This window comes from Crocodylus siamensis, chromosome 2 (genome assembly GCF_052110815.1).
Source record: "Crocodylus siamensis isolate JL-2025a chromosome 2, ASM5211081v1, whole genome shotgun sequence".
Taxonomy (NCBI): Eukaryota; Metazoa; Chordata; order Crocodylia; family Crocodylidae; genus Crocodylus; species Crocodylus siamensis.
In genome coordinates this window covers 199,921,384-199,937,813 of record NC_143396.1, presented here as the reverse complement: position 1 = coordinate 199,937,813, position 16,430 = coordinate 199,921,384, and the positions used below count along the sequence as shown (strand labels likewise).

General features: G+C 44.3%; 1 protein-coding gene across 1 annotated transcript; it reads left to right on the top strand.

Moving 5' to 3' along the window:
• Nucleotides 1-13,731: 13,731 nt before the first annotated feature.
• On the top strand, nt 13,732-15,706 carry FSHB (follicle stimulating hormone subunit beta). The gene is made up of 2 exons (XM_090034945.1): nt 13,732-13,890; nt 15,470-15,706. Exons 1-2 carry the CDS (start codon nt 13,732-13,734, stop codon nt 15,704-15,706), a joined length of 396 nt encoding a protein of 131 aa, XP_089891071.1.
• The last annotated feature ends 724 nt before the right edge of the window (nt 15,707-16,430 follow it).

Genomic DNA, 16,430 nt, shown 5'->3' with positions numbered 1-16,430 from the left:
ATACTTTCTTTAAGATGAAAAACTAGTGACCAAAGAGATTTAAAATGCAGTTTTTACTGTAATAATTGTAACAGATACTGTGATATTTTCAAATGACCCGGACAGTATAACAGACTGTTTTGAATAATGGCAAAAAAGTGATACCGAGGACAATCAAAGTGTAAAATATGCCATCTTTGTTGTAGTGACTAGCAGCATGGTCAAGAAACACATTTTTCATTTCCCAGCTACCTGTGTAATGCTGCATCAGACTAATGCAGTGCTAACTGTTACCCTCAGAACAAGCTCTGCTTCCCCTGTCCTGGCTGGAAATCACTCAAATGCAAGCTAGTGGTGATGTTGCGGCTGAAAGACAAGACTAGGATTCATGAGAGTTGAGTTCAGTTCTCAGCACTGCTTCCAGTCTCCCACTTGTACAATGGAAACAAAACACATTCTGTGTTTGTCATCATTATAAATATAAGCTGTTCGGGCATGGGCTTTTTCTTATTATGTCAGAGTCTAACACGGAGGGGCTTTGATCTCAGCTGGATCCTCTAGAAGCTATTGCACTATAAATAATAAATAAGCAAGCTCAAGAGCTGATGAGCATGATGCTCTGCCTAATATATTTTTCTTCTTTATATTTCCAACAACTTTACCTGGCTACAGACAGCACAGCCACGTAGTTCTTAGAGCTGTTGCAGCCTACAGAATGCGAAGATACCGTGCTCTCTCAAAAAGACACTGCCTTTTGTTCTTCCTTGCAGTGTTCCTTCACAGAAAATGAAAGTAACTTAAAGCTGGCAGTACTTCTGTTGCTCTTTTATATGGATAAACATAACAGTCAGAACTAGCCCTTTGATGGAAATGTCATTGTTTAAACCGAGCTTTAAATACATTGATTTCTGAGCATAATTAGACACTAGAATTAGAAATAGAATTAGAAGTAGAAATGGAGTTATATAATACCAGGAAAAACAGAGATTAACGAAATCTTTTTTCTTTGTTATGAAGATGAGCATGGGCTGATGTGGGAACAGTCCAGCAAGGTAGCATCATCATCCAGACTGCCCACATACAGAATATGGGAACAAAAAATGCTGGGCTCTTCTACAGAAGCTGAAGTGGGATCTTCATTAACTGTTACTAGCATTTTCTAAAAGTCGTCCTCAGGAGAGAATTGGTACACATTAGACAGCAACAATAATTAGAGACTGGAGAAGACTACAATGTCTCAATGCACTTATCTGTATATAATGCTCATGTAAATATGGAAAGGCTGACATTTGGGGGAGAGGAACTTTTATTTTTCTAAATTAGAATGGAGGGCCAAAAGCATCCCTTGAAAATAATGGCACAGTATAATCTCTTATAATAGAAGCTTGTATTCTCCTTAGTGCACATTCAGGCACTGAAGGAAGCTGCTGCAGCACAGAAAAATAGATGTTCCCCTCATTGTCTCATTTCTATGTATGCAACAACCTTTCTTTTCTTTTTCTTTTTGTATTTTTCATCAAGCTCAGGAAACTCTTTATTTAATCTGCACATTAGTGTTTACAGAAAGAGCAGGACCTCTGGGGATAAATCAATATTCTGATCGGCTTCCATAGAGCTACCCTGATTCATTTTAGCTGAGGATCCAGCCTGAAAAATGCAACTCCACTAATCAGTGCTAAACTAGGCAAAAGAGAACAATGAATTAATTGCAGAATTTTACATAGTTCAGTAAGAGACAGCTCTCTGTCCTCCTGGTTCCTCTGTATTTTTTAATCTATGTTTTCACATAAACAAAATGAAAGTACAATAGCTGCCCAGAAAAAATCCCCTAATTGCCTACTAACTTCAGACTAGTCATGCATTTGCTAACAAAACAAGATAGGAGAAGAAGTTTCTAGGAACTGGAGCACATGGTTGACCCTTCTAGTAACAGGGGTGTTTCCACAGCCACCCAAGGTCAGTCCCTAACAGCCACTTCTGAGAAGAATCATGCACACCTGGATCACTCAGCCAGTGAGAAATCCTTCTGATGATGCCATAGCCCTATCTTAAAATACTTTCTAGATTTTCTTGTGGTTGGAGTTCTATATAGATCAGGCCAAACTGGCTTCTGCAGCTCTGAACACTTTTTATCTCCATTGCTCATGCAGGTTGACATAAGATTCATAATAAAGCTCCTGCAGGGGTGGGAATAAAAAAAACTAGCAAGATTTGCAGACCTTTTGCTTGAGAGAATGCAAGGGCTGCTACTGAATCACCACCCTTGGGAGTTTTGGTGTACATGGAGCTCTTCCACAATCTTGTTTCTCTGGCATGTATTTGGTGAGGAGAAACATTTAATTCACCTCCTCAAGCAAGAAACTTGCTGGGCAGGGAAAGGAGAAGGGTAGTGAGAACCAGTCAGAGGCTCTTTATTACACTGACCAAGATGCCCAAACCAGAAGTGCACTCATACCCCACACTGAGTTTGCAAGGTTGCAATTAGAGGAAGAAAACAACTTTTGTAAATGAAAACACTGGATATAAAAATAACTGTCTTAAGCACCTTAAGGCCATGCCCTAGGAGACTGAAGTACACCATACTTATTCCATCTGCCTGTGTGCCAAATCCCAGAAAGGAGGCAGTGTAGCTACTGAATGGCACTCAGCCCATAATAAGCACCCAAGACATGGAGCTTAAGGGTGACATTGGGGCACACACTCAGCATCATTCCAAGGTGACTACATGTTCTTATGTCTGGGATTTTCGGTATGTGGGACAATAGGCAACGAATGGGTCATGCTCCTGGGTGTGGAACAGACAGACACAGCAGACATGGAATCTCATCTTTCATTATACAACACGAGTTACTTTATGGAATTAACTGCTACGGGAGTTGGTGGGGGCAGATTTCATAGATTTCATAGACATTAGGGCTGGAAGGGACCTCGGGAGATCATCGAGTCCAGCGCCCTGCCCAAAGGGCAGGAAGTCAGCTGGGGTCATAGGATCCCAGCAAGATAAGCATCCAATTTACTCTTGAAGGTGTTCAATGTAGGTGCTTGAATCACCTCCGCTGGCAGACTGTTCCAGACCTTGGGGGCTCTGACAGTAAAGAAATTCTTCCTTATGTCCAGCCTGAAACGGTCTTGCAGGAGTTTGTGACCGTTCGACCTCGTCATCCCTTGGGGCGCTCTGGTGAACAAACGTTCCCCCAGATCCTGGTGGTCACCCTTGATAAATTTATAGGTGGCCATCAGATCACCCCTGAGCCTACGCTTTTCCAGGCTAAAGAGTCCCATGGCTCTCAGCCTGTCATCGTAAGATCTGTTTTCCTGACCTCTGATCATGCGCGTGGCTCTCCTCTGGACTCTCTCAAGCTTCTCCACATCCTTTTTGAATTGTGGAGCCCAAAACTGGACGCAGTACTCCAGCTGCGGCCTCACCAAGGCCGAGTACAAGGGGAGAATGACGTCCCGGGATTTGCTCGAGAAGCATCTATGGATGCAAGCCAGCGTTTTGGTCGCTTTACTAGCCGCAGCATCGCATTGCAGGCTCATGTTCATCTTGTGGTCAATGATAACCCCCAAGTCTCATTCTTCTGTACTGCTATCCAACGTAGCACTGCCGAGCCTATAAGGGTGCTGCAGGTTTTTCCTCCCAAGGTGGAGAACCTTGCATTTTTCGGTGTTAAACACCATGAGGTTCTCATCTGCCCATTTGCTGAGCTTGTCCAGGTCACCCTGGATCACCTGCCTGTCCTCTGGCGTGGATGCTTTGCCCCAAAGTTTGCTGTCATCGGCGAACTTGGCCAGTCCACTCCTGACTCCAATGTCCACATTGTTAATGAAGATGTTGAACAGTATGGGTCCCAGGACAGAGCCTTGAGGGACCCCACTGGTCACAGGGCACCACGATGAGTGACTGCCATCAATAACAACCCTCTGGGTCCGACCACACAGCCAATTTCCCAGCCAGCGGATCGTGGTGGAGCCAAGGCCACAACTGGGCAGTTTGGCCAAGGGGTGATCATGGGATACCAGATCAAAAGCTTTTTTGAAGTCAAGATATATGACATCAACCTCTTCTCCCTTGTCCAGGTGATAGGTCACCTGGTCATAGAAGGAAATGAGATTGGTCAAACAAGACCTACCCGCAACAAACCCATGCTGGCTATCCCTTAGAATGTTAGCCTGGGCCAGTCCCTCAAGGGTGGCCTCCTTAATAAACTTTTCTAAGATCTTCCCCAGGATAGAAGTCAGGCTAATGGGCCTGTAGTTAGCCGGATCCACTCTCCTCCTTTTCTTGAAGATCAGCACCACATTGGCCTTCTTCCAGTCTTCGGGCACTACACCAGAGCGCCAGGAGTTTTCAAAGATCCGTGCCAGGGGCTGGGCTATGACGCTCACCAGCTCCTTGAGTACCCTGGGGTACAGATTGTCAGGGCCAGCTGACTTGAAGGTATCCAGCTTCTCAAGGTGTTCCTTCATGAGGTCAGCATTTATGGAGGGTAGGGGATCCCCCTCACCCAGATTTCCCTGTCCCATAGCAGGCATGGGCATCCAGTGTGACTGATGAAAGACTGACGCAAAGTAGCTATTTAATAGGTTGGCTTTTTCCTGGGCGTCAGTTGTCAGTTGCCCCATCTGGTTTAGCAGGGGTCCAACATTGCCCTTGCTTTTCCTCCGGCTCCCCACATATCTGAAAAAGGACTTTTTGTTGTCCTTGATGCCTGAAGCTAGTTGGAGTTCAGTTTCAGCCTTGGCTTTCCTGGTTTGCTCCCTGCAGGACCGGACCAGCGCGGAGTAATCCTCCTTGGAGGTGAATCCTGTCCTCCATCCTTTGTAGGCTTTCCTTTTTAGCCACAGGACATCCGCTAGGTCCCTGGAGAGCCAGGAGGGCTGCTGTGCCTTCTTGCTGCCTTTCCTCCGTGTTGGAATAGATTTAGCTTGTGCATTGAGGATCGCTTCCTTGAGAAGCAACCGCTCTTCTTGAGCTCCCATCTCCCTGGGGTCACGGTCCCTGAGGGCCTGACTGACTAGCCTCTTGAGCTTGTCAAAGTTGGCTTTTCTGAAGTCAAGGACTTCTGTGTTGCTGACTGACATGCCAGCTTTACGGTGGATGGTGAAGGTGATCAGCTCATGGTTGCTGTCACCCAGCTTCCCATTGATCACTAGGTCGCCGATTAGGTCGTCCCCCATAGCCAGTACCAGGTCGAGCAGCGCTTTGCCTCTCGTTGGCCCATAGACTTCTTGAGTCAGATAGAGGTCATCCACGCACGAGAGAAAGCTTTGCGACCACTCGGATTTTGCTGAGTGATCTTCCCAGGAGATGTCCGGGTAATTGAAGTCACCCATGACAACCAAGGTCCTGGAGCAAGTGGCCTCAGTCAGTTCCCGGGCGAACTCCTGGTCAAGCTCAGGACTTTGAGTGGGAGGTCTGTAGTAGACTCCCACCGTTGTGTCCCCTGTGCCGTATTCCCCACGAATTTTTACCCAGAGGGTCTCTAGCTGTCCATGCCGGTCACCAACATCAGCTTGCAGGGACATGTAGTTTTCCTTGACATAGAAAGCTACACCCCCACCCCTTTTGTCAACACGATCCCTCCTGTACAGGGTATAGCCCTCTATACCCGTGGTCCAGTCATGGGTGGAGTCCCACCAGGTCTCCGTTATCCCAATGACATCATATTTCTTTGCACTGAGCAGGAGGACGAGCTCGTCCTGCTTGTTGCCCAGGCTCCTGGCATTAGTGTACAGGCAGGCAAGTGTGCCCTTGGGGGCTTTTGCCTTGCCCACAGATTGTGCCAGGGCTGGGGCAGGGGTGGGCTCCCTTAAGTGCCTTGGTCCACTGACTTTGCAAGGGTCGCTCTGCAGGCCAACAGTGGCAGTAGTCCCCCCATCCCCCAGCGGGCTTAGTTTAAAGCCCGGTGGAGCAGGTCAGCCAGCCTGGCTGAGAAGAGCCTCCTCCCCAGGGGAGAGAGGTGGAGGCCATCTCTTCCCAGCAGCTCGCTGCCTCTCTCGCCAAAGAGCAGGCTGTGGTCGTGGAAGCCAAAGCCTTCCCAACGACACCAGCGCCGCAGTCTTTGGTTGACTGCGTGGATCTTCCTCTCCCTCCTCAGCCCATAGCCTGAGACTGGGAGGATGGACGAAAACACCACCTGAGCTCCCAGACCCCTAAGCCCTGCTCCCAACTCCCTGTAGCACCTCATGACCTGGCTGGGGGTGCTCCGAGCCGTGTCATTGGTGCCCGCATGAATAAGGAGCATGGGGTAGTGGTCTGTGGGCCGGAGGAGCTGCGGGATCCTCTCCGCAATGTCTCAGATGCGGACCCCCAGGAAGCATCAGACTTCCCGGGCTCAGGGGCCGGGGCAGCAGATTGCCCCCTTGGTCCCCCACAGGATGGAGTCTCCCACAACAAACACCTTTCGCTTTGACTTGGGGAGAGCGGGGGCAGTAGCTGCAGTCGAGCCTGGGTTGCCTGCGGGAGCCGGCAACTGAGCAGGCTCTGCCGGGGCTGCAAGAGGTGCGAACCTGTTGCTAAGCTCTGGCGAGGGAGGGGCCTTGGTGCGGCGGGCCTTGGGGCCCTTGACCACCTTGGTCCATGCCCCTGTCTGGGCAGAGCAGGAGGTCCCAGAGTCCTCCTTAGTCGTGGAGAGAGACGGAGCTCTCCCCTGCAGCTCCCGGGGGAGAAGGGCCTGGCAGTAGGAGTCTATCTCCTGCTCGCAGTCCCTGATGGCACGCAGTCTCTGGACTGTGGCCTAGAGCTCCTCCAGCTGGCGTGCCAGAGACCCCAGTAGGGAGCAGACCCCGCAAGGGGAGGTGGCCATGCTCCCGGGCCCCAGAGCCTGAAAAAGGGACAGGCAGCCCCCGCAGCCAAGAGCCAGGGGCTCCGTCTGCGTGGAGCCCAGAACCATAGGCTCCGTCTGGGCGGCCATATCTGAGGTGGCCAATGAAGGGGACACAGAGCCTAAGGGGACCCTCGGGGTGCGGCGTGTGCCCATCCGTGTCATGCCTCTGGTAGGCTGGCTATGGCTGGGGCTGGCTATGGCTGGGGGGGGTCGCAGTCAGGGTCTCGTGCCCTCCCGCGCCCTCCCCTGCGCGAACTCCGCGCTAACTCGGGTGCCTATTTGCGTGGCTCCCTGGGGGGCTGGGCCAAGTAGGGGCCTGGGCGGGGGCTTGACCCGGCCTGGCACCAGGCAGCGGCCTCCTCCCAGCAAGCGAGGAGTTAAACCCGTCCCACCACGAGCCCGCTTACTGGCTGTGCTGGGGGTCAGCAGGGGGCTCGGCGGCTGCTGAGGGGGTGTCTGGGGGGCTTCGGGGGAGCGGGGGCACAGCGGGCTTCACCCGCGCGTCTCTCACCGCTCCGGAGCCTACCTGAGTGGGTTTTTTTGGGTTTTTTTCCCCTGTTTGGCGGGCCCTTTTAAACTACACGCATGCGCAGTGGGCCTGCCATCGGGGGACGCTGGCTTCTCAGGCCAGGGGGGCCCTGCTCTACAGGAGGGGGACTAGTGAGTACCCCCTCCTTCTCTTCTCTCTCCCTGGGGGGCTGGGCCAAGTAGGGGCCTGGGCGGGGGCTTGACCCGGCCCGGCACCAGGCAGTGGCCTCCTCCCAGCAAGCGAAGATAGTCAGGTTCAAAACCGGACTGGATACATTCATGAATGATAGATCTATTAATGGCTGTTGAACAGAATAGTTGGAGATGTTTCCTTTGCCATTTCTAAACCAATAATGGAGGAAGCTATTGAATAGGGAATAGATCATTCTAACCTAGAGATATCTGATATCAATGCTCTGCTATCTGTGCTCTGCTGGCATTTCTGCCAGTGTTGAAGACAGAACACTAGGCTAGACAGACCATCAGTCTGAGCCAGTATAGCACTTCTTATATTCTTATGGTCTTATCTAACCATCCTTACAGTCCATTCCAAGAATACAACTGAAACTATAATTGCCAACTAGGTAGGAATTATATAGGACAGAAACTTGAACTGCCAAAGCCCGCAATTGCACCTCAGCCAATACAAGAAAGAGTAATAGGCTGCCCTTTGTTTACTAAATCTCTTCCAACTACTTAAATTCAACTATAAGTCAATTAACATTTAAATATGCAACCAAGCAGTAAAGTAACCTGGACCCAGTTGAGAGAAAGGCTATTAAGAGTTTTATTCTGAGAAACCCATAAACATAGTTTGTTACCCTTTTCACTCTTGTTCTTCACTGCAGAATTCGATTGAAAAGCAGTGTTGTTGCTAGAAAGGGTACCAACACCACCACCCACAGTACATTTTTCACTTGGGTCTGGTGAGTTATTCAGCAAACAAATGGTTAGAGCAATGAAAATTGCCTGTGTTCCAAAGCAAAGCCACAAAACACAGAGCTGATAGGTATCATTTTTCAGCTTGCCTTCTTAGCCCTGTTCCTATGTAACAAAAAAATCCCTCACTATTACAATGATTTCTTCCTGGGCACAGGAAAAATGGCCCAGTAGTGAAGGTGCTAGTCCATAACTCAGGAAAGCTCTGTTCAAAGCCTCCTTTGCCTCTCTTATAAGAGATTGCACTATATTATTATTTTCAAGGGATACTTTTGGCCCTCCATTCTAATTTAGAAAAATATAAGAAATTCCTTCCCCCAGCCAAGTCAACCTTTACACATTTACATGAACATTACACACATTATATACATGAGTCTGCAGCCCAGATGCCTATCTGTAAAGCAGAGACAATAGCATGTGCCTTCCTTGCAGGGATGTTACAAAGTAAATGTGTCAACACATCTGAAGTAGATAGATGCTACAGTAGTGAAGGAATTGAAACTTGTGGTTGAAGTGATATATTTTATTAGACCAACTAGATTTTTTCAAAAAGAAATCTTTATTCACAAGCTTTCAGACACAAACACGCTTCTTCAGGCATAGAAGGGTGCTTGTGCCTAAAGGCTTGCAGATAAAGATTTTTTGGGGCAAAAATCTAGTTAGTCTAATAAGAGATATCACCTGTACCACAAGTTCTGATTCCTTTTGCCTCTAGACCAATATGGCTACAACCTGGATACCTGACAGTAGTGAAGGCTATTAACAAGCTAATATACATATTATGGATTTAAGAATGTTTGGAGGGTTTTTCATTCAAATACATGTTTAGATTTTTTCGTATGCATTGTGAGGGAAATGGACATTATGCAATTAACTGATGCATATAATTCAGGCTGGAAGGGAGCCTGAAGGATCATCGAGTCCAGCCCCCTGCCCCAGGGGCAGGAAGTGAGCAGGAATCATAGGATCCCAGCAAGATAAATATCCAAATGTCTCTTGAAGGTGTTCAAAATAGGTGCTTGAGTCATCTTCGGTGACAGTCTATTCCAAACTTTGGGGGCTCGGACATAAAGAAGTTCTTCCTTATGTGCAACCTAAAATGGTCATGGAGGAGTTTGTGACTACTGGACCTTGTCATCCCTTGGGACACTCTGGTGAACAGACTTTCTCCCAGATCCTGGTGAGCACCCCTGATAAACTTTTAGGTGGTCATCAGATCACTCCTGAGCCTGCATTTTCCAGGCTGAAAAGTCCCGTGGCTCTCAGCCTCCCTTCATAAGGTCTATTTTCCTGACCTCCAGTCATGCACATGGCTCTTCTCTGCACCCTGTCAAGCATCTCCACATCCTTTTTGAATTGTGGAGCCCAAAACTGGACGCAGTACTCCAGCTGCAGCCTCACCAAGGCTGAGTACAACAGGAGAATGATGGCCTAAGATTTGCTCGAGAAGCATCTACGGATGCACGCCAGCATTTTGCTTGCTTTACTAGCCACAGCATCACATTGAAGGCTAATGTTCATTTTGTGGTCGATCATGTCCCCCAAGTCCCTTTCGTCCGTAGTGCTAGGCAGCGTAGCACTCCCAAACCTATAGGCATGCTGCAGGTTTTTCTTCCCAAGATGGAGAACCTTGCATTTTTTGGTGTTAAACACCATCAGGTTCTCATCTGCCTATTTCCTGAGCCTGTCAAGGTCATCCTGGATCACCTCCCCATCCTCAGGTGTGGACGCTTTTCCCCAGAGTTCTATTTATCCGCTTCTGACTCCAATGTCCACATCATTAATGAAGATGTTAAAAAATATAGGCCCAAGGACAGAGCCTTGAGGGACCCCACTGGTCACAGGGCACCACAACAATTGACTTCCATCAACCACCACCCTCTGGGTCTGACCACAGAACCAATTCCCCAGCCAGCAGATTGTGCTGAGGCTGAGGCCTTCCAAAAATCTGCTATATGCAAAAGAAATTCCCATATAACTAAGTATGTCATTTTTAAGGCTGTTTGCTCCCATGGGAGCAGTTTTATCAGGTGTTCTGATAAAAGTGAAATACAGCTTCATTAAGTCTTGTGATATAGACCTTTTAAAGATTTCTTTTAAAATTTATATTCAGCCAATGGATCTAAAACGGATCTGAAATTGCCAGTATGTACATTAAGTTCCATATTTAGGGACTTTTAAGATGAAAACCAATAGACCTAGAATGGCTCCAGTGGACTTAGGTCAATAGCACTCCAAAAATTGCCCACATGCATTACTCATTTTTACTTGTCAACTCTGTTTATCAACATTCCTATGACATTTTTTATTGAAAACAACTAGTGCACATGTGCAATAACTGCTTTGAAACACAACGACTTGTAACTTCCATGACTTAATTTTTTAGTTCTAGGACTAAACTCTGTGATTTAATCACACAAATGGGGGGGTTGTATGTATAACTATTTGCATATGCAATTATATCAGAAGCTGACATTTGGCCACTTGAAAATATGATCCACTATACCAATGTCCCCAACCCCTCACTCCCCATCAGACTAAATTAAGCATTCCACATTTTACAAAGGGTCATTCAAATACAGTGAGAGAATGCTTGGCAGTAATATTAGGTACTATGCCTAACAGTTTGCTGCAAGGACAGGTCTTGTCCTGAAGACCTGGTTAAGGTAACAGGGCTGAAGAGGGGACTCAGAGGCATCCTGAATTCAGTGAATGTTAAAGCTATTAGCCTATGATTGCTCTTCATACAAATGGGTTTGTTATACAGATATTAGAGCTGGTCTAAACATTTTCCATTAAAAATTGTTCTATTCAACATATGCTGTTTCGTCATAGCTGAAACATTTTGCAAAGTTCTGTCAATTCAGATTGGAAGATTGCTGAGGTCTAGAGCTCTCTTGACATTTCTTATCAATGAGAGAGAAAACACAAGAGATTCAAATGAAAAATCTGACTTTTCCATTTCTAATACAGATATTTCTACATGATCCCATTTTGCAAAATTTTCTTAAGATTTTGGTTTTGTTCTAATGTGGGAGAGAAACCAGTTTCAAAGCCACAAAAGTTGCCATGAAATGGAATTTCCAGCCTTGCTGCTGCCAGAGACTAGTGACATTCCTTACATGCTCAAGTGCTAGTGTTAAAAAAATGTGGTAGATGCAGAGTGAAAATGGCATATGTAACAATGGGACAAATGGATTCCAAGATGAATCCTCTCTAAATTGTGGCTTAATTGCATGTGGTGAAGGGATGCTACAATAATGATGCCCTAGTTGGCAGTATACTGGGTTTGAATATACAAATACACACATTCTAGTATATTACTGGTTTGGAGGTATCTAAAGTTCAGCTAACCAGTTCATCACCTCTCAAAAAACAGCTCCATTAACAGAAAGATTTCAACATCTATTGGGACATTCCAGCCACTGGAGGACAGTAGAATTCAAGTTCACTATTCTTTCTCCTGTTAATTGCTTACTAGGTAACACTTTTTGGTATGTATCATTATTATTTTATATTTAAATGTAATAGCAAATTCAAGAGGAAGGACAGTTTATTGCTCTGAGGAATTTTTAATGTGTCTAGGAAGAAAAAATAGATGTAATTATTACTCTCCCTCCATCTTTATTACTTTGTCTGTATCCTGTGGACAAATGCTTCCCACAGTTCAACACCAAAAGAAAGCTGTCATCTGCCGACCACAGCAGGAAACATAAAAGTGAGTGCTGCCTCTTCTGTATGCACCTTTTCTAGTGCAGCAACCCGTGTAGGTTGAGATAGTCAGAAAAGCAGGAGCATAAGAGCTCAGGAGCCAGCTGATGTTGCTAGACCCCCTATAAAAAGGGGGGAAATAGTAGTGAAAACCAGTGCAACTGATTGGAGACAGACTTTAAAAAGATTTATCTAGGTTAGCCTTCCATGGTGTGGAGAACCCTCTCTGATAGCTGTTGTAGGAGAAGTGAGTGAAGTTGTACCCAGTGGGATGCAAATGGAAAAAGTCACTGAGTGCAAGTACAGAGAGAAGGGGCTTCCATGTGAAAGTCTCACACATCTCCCAGATCTATTACTTTACTGGTAGAGCCACCATGACTCCTTCTACTAGTCAACCATGAGGAACTGCAAGGAAACACCACAACTCAAAATTACAAGATTTCTTCTCCCCCTAACTGGGAGCAAAACACATATAGAGAAATGGGTTTTTGTATCAACACTATGGTTAATTTGGTGAAGGGCCAAGATTAGTATTATATTGGTTCAGTTGTCTTCTGTTCCCTTCCTTACATTCCAGTTTTACCTTTTTATTTCTCACACCAAAAAAATCCTTTTGATGTTAGAGCTTTGCAAATGATTCTCTTTACACTTCATAGATTTCTCATTTGCAGTTCTTTTTGTTTGACTTAATTATATAAATCATGTAGTATTGCTTCTGTTCCCTCACTGGGCAACTTATATAACTAACCAACAAAGTGCAACTGCTGCATTTTGTCATTTTATAGCAATTTTGAAATGTATTTAAGCATTTAAAATTTTGATTGATTGGCTTTTCCAAACAATTTGTGCTAGTGAAACTTGCATACCCACCCATTATAGAAAGCAAATATTAAAAAAAAAAAGTTATCAACATTCATTTTTTAATTCAAACAAATAGTTGCGAAAATGTTTCTGCTATCCAGTCAGATCCACATCATGCTATCGTTTAAATAATAATAAGACAAAATGCTAGTGAATCAAAGCTGGCAAAAGATTTTAATAGATGATTTCTGTGACGATTATGTTCTCCACTATCTCCTGAACTTAAAGTGCTTTTTTTTTTTTTTACAAGGTTTCATCTTACAGTCTGTCTAAACCTTAATCCCCTCTCACCGAGTACCAAATTAATCCTATATCAATACTAGGAAATCCTCAAGGTGTAAATTACACATGATTTAGTATAAAAGGCGAGCTGGAGGCATTACCCTCACTACAGCTATTAACAGAAAAACAAGTAGAATACAGGTGAGTGTTCATCAGTTCTTGAATTATGGTTTAGAATTACAGAAATTACAAAATTATTTTTTTTGAGTTATTCTTTATTGCTATCCTTTCTTACTTCTAGTTTTTTTGTTTTTCCTTTTCATAAAAGTATGCCAGGATCTTTGTAAGAGGAATTTAGACATAATTTATACACTGAAAATGAGTTAATACATTGCAATCATTTTCTCTCTCAGCTTGTTGGATACCCAGTTCCAGTTATTTAACTAAACCAATCTCCTGTAACAATAGCCCTCCAGCTCTCTTTTGCTGATGATAGTTTATGCTTTCCCTGCTTCTCAATGTTGCTGAAAGATTATTGTTGTATTTGCACTTGTGGGTAATATGAAGTCCTCAGTTTTCTCTGGTTCTACATAAATCTCAGGTTGCAAATATCTCTGTACATTCCTCCAATGTGTCTGAATTGCCTGCTTTATACAATAGGATGAAGACAGTTAATTGCTATGTGCTGTTACTTTGTTGGAAAGCAACTTGCTGTAATATCTGTGAGCTGTCCAATATCACCATAGCAGTGGAGAAGGAGGAGTGTGAGTTCTGCATTACTGTGAATGCCACTTGGTGCTCTGGATACTGCTTCACAAGGGTGAGAGCCTAAGGTGTAAAACAATGGGGAGGAATTTGAATGACACTTGAACAAGCCAGACTTGCAAGCTGAAACACATACCCAGGCAGGGTGAGCCCTGTGAAAGAACAGCATTAATAATCTTTGTCTTTTATGACATGGTACCCTGAATATGAACAGCTGCTTAGAACCACAGAGACACGGCTGAGAAGTGACTAGTTACAGTCAGTGTTTTATTCAGCTGCATAGACAAGTTGTCTGTGTATTTTGCAAAGCAGCAATATTATCTTTAATTAACTGTTGTGACAGCCCCTTCTCCACTCTCTTTCTTTCGTTGTGTATGCACCCACTGAACATGTCCTTGTTGACATGGATTCTTTCTGGTTCCCTTGACTGAAAAGAGATTTTGTATTTTGATGTTCCTATTCAGGGCACGCTCCTATACTGTGCTGAGCATCTCTTCAGGATACTAAAACCAACTACCCCAAAGGCATTTTTATACCTAATTTAAGGGATTAGGTGTGTGTCATGAGACGCTAATTGCACAGTAACCTAATAACACTGCGCAGTAGCGTGCTGAGCAAAAACCATGCCAATACACTACTGCCCAGTGGTATTAGGCTACTGTGCAGTTAGAGTCTGGAAAAGCCTGTGCGGTGGTGCTGCTGCACAGTAGCAGAAGTTACTGCACATTGATTTAATACTTCGTTATTCAAATATTAAACTTAATGTGAAATAACTACGGTGCATTAATGAATGTGTAGATGCATTCTAGGTGTCTTAATTCCTTTGAGGATATAGCCCTAAGCGCTCCTAGTTCCTGGTGAAATTGGTGCACCTAGCAATTTACAGAATTGTTCAGCACCTTTCAGGATTTAATCTTAAAAGTTTTAGATGCAAATGTATTTATTTGTGTTTGGGGGATAGCCAGGAATCCTGCTCTTTTACTGGTCCAGCTCCCATCCAAGTATTTGTAGTTGCACTGAAAATCTATATATATTTGGTTAAAAAATGCATAATCCAAAGTACAAACATTGGGAAATAATATGAGATGACCAGACATAAAGTTTAATGGGTATTTTCAACTAGGGGTGATTGTGAATTATTGATCATACATTTGTTTAGAACTTGTCTATAGTTTGAGTACAAAGGACTCCAATCAAGAACTCTGTCATAGCCCCATGTCTGTTTTATGTAGCTCAGAAAGGATATAATCACATGGTTTACATATAAGGATATAATCATACGGTTTACATATTCAGTCATTACTAGACAGATCTAGTACCTTTCATGTGTGGTAGTACAAAGTGTATAGTACCTTTCATGTAAGAAGTACTTTCAGGTCTAAAAACAACAGTCATTGGGGTTGCAAAGTAGCTGTATGAGGTATGTATTTACCATCTCAGCTCTTTTAAAAGGAGAAATGTAAAGGATTTTAGGAGCCTGATCCTAAGTCTATTAAGGCCATTGAGATTCTTTCCACTGATTTACTTAGACTTAAAGTTACTTTAAAGGTATATGTACCTTTTTAAGAACTCTGAAAAACATCAAGGGTCTGAAACAGATTTCAAACAAAATATTTCTTCCTTCTTATTTTCAGGATCCAATATATAAGTATCCTCCAGTGTCATCTGTTCAGCAAACTTGTACTTTCAAGGAGCTTGTGTATGAAACAGTGAAGATCCCTGGATGTGGTGACCATGCTGAATCATTTTATTCATACCCTGTGGCTACAGAATGCCACTGTGAGACATGTGATACAGACAGCACTGACTGTACTGTGAGAGGCTTAGGCCCAAGCTACTGTTCCTTCAGTCAAAATCAAAGCAAAGAATGAGAAGTCGAGATATTAATTTAGAGTTTTATTTCTTGTTGCAATATTTAATTTTATTGTATAGAAGTGGTCTAAAGGGGGAGGAACAGCATACATAGCAAACAGCCAAGTTCAAAACAAGTATGTTAAATACATCTGAAGTAGAGAACCACATGCAGAACTGCTCTCCTTGGCTTCCTCTCACCTTCCACAGAAAGTTTGATTTCTATGTATCAACGTGATACAGCAGAGCTGCACCCCCCCCATTTCTACCTTCACCTCATGCTTTCTGCCTCTCCATTCTTTACATTCCAGTTCCTTTATTTGATTCCTGCTATCCTCAGCTTATTCCAGACCATCCTTTAATGCTTTGAGCAATGTCCCACTACCATGCATTCAGCAGATTTTAGATCTTTTTATTACCCCCTTCAAACACTTATATGAAAAGCCTTCCAGCATTCATCTCCTTACCAGCCATATATACACCTATTTTTTTCATCTTTATCTTAATTACCTAAGTTAGACTACTTTCATCTGGGCAGGCACCTTGATTTTTGTGCAATTTGGAAAGCATTATGCACACTTGCTATGCTTTAGGAATTATAATTCTGGTATAGTACTGGGATCTAGAAATAAAGACAAAGGGTCAACTTTTCAGAAAGGCTATATTAGGCTCCTAAGTCTCATTTTTAAATGTGAAAGTCAGTGGCACTTTGACTCACCTAAAAGACTAAGTCACTCCTGAAAA

What these genes read in the sequence shown, in the direction of transcription:
- FSHB (XM_090034945.1), top strand. Translation starts at nt 13,732, where the DNA reads ATGAAGACAGTTAATTGCTATGTGCTGTTACTTTGTTGGAAAGCAACT. An exon ending in CTGGATACTGCTTCACAAGG is followed by an intron (nt 13,891 to 15,469) that starts GTGAGAGCCTAA and finishes TCTTATTTTCAG; the next exon opens with GATCCAATATATAAGTATCC.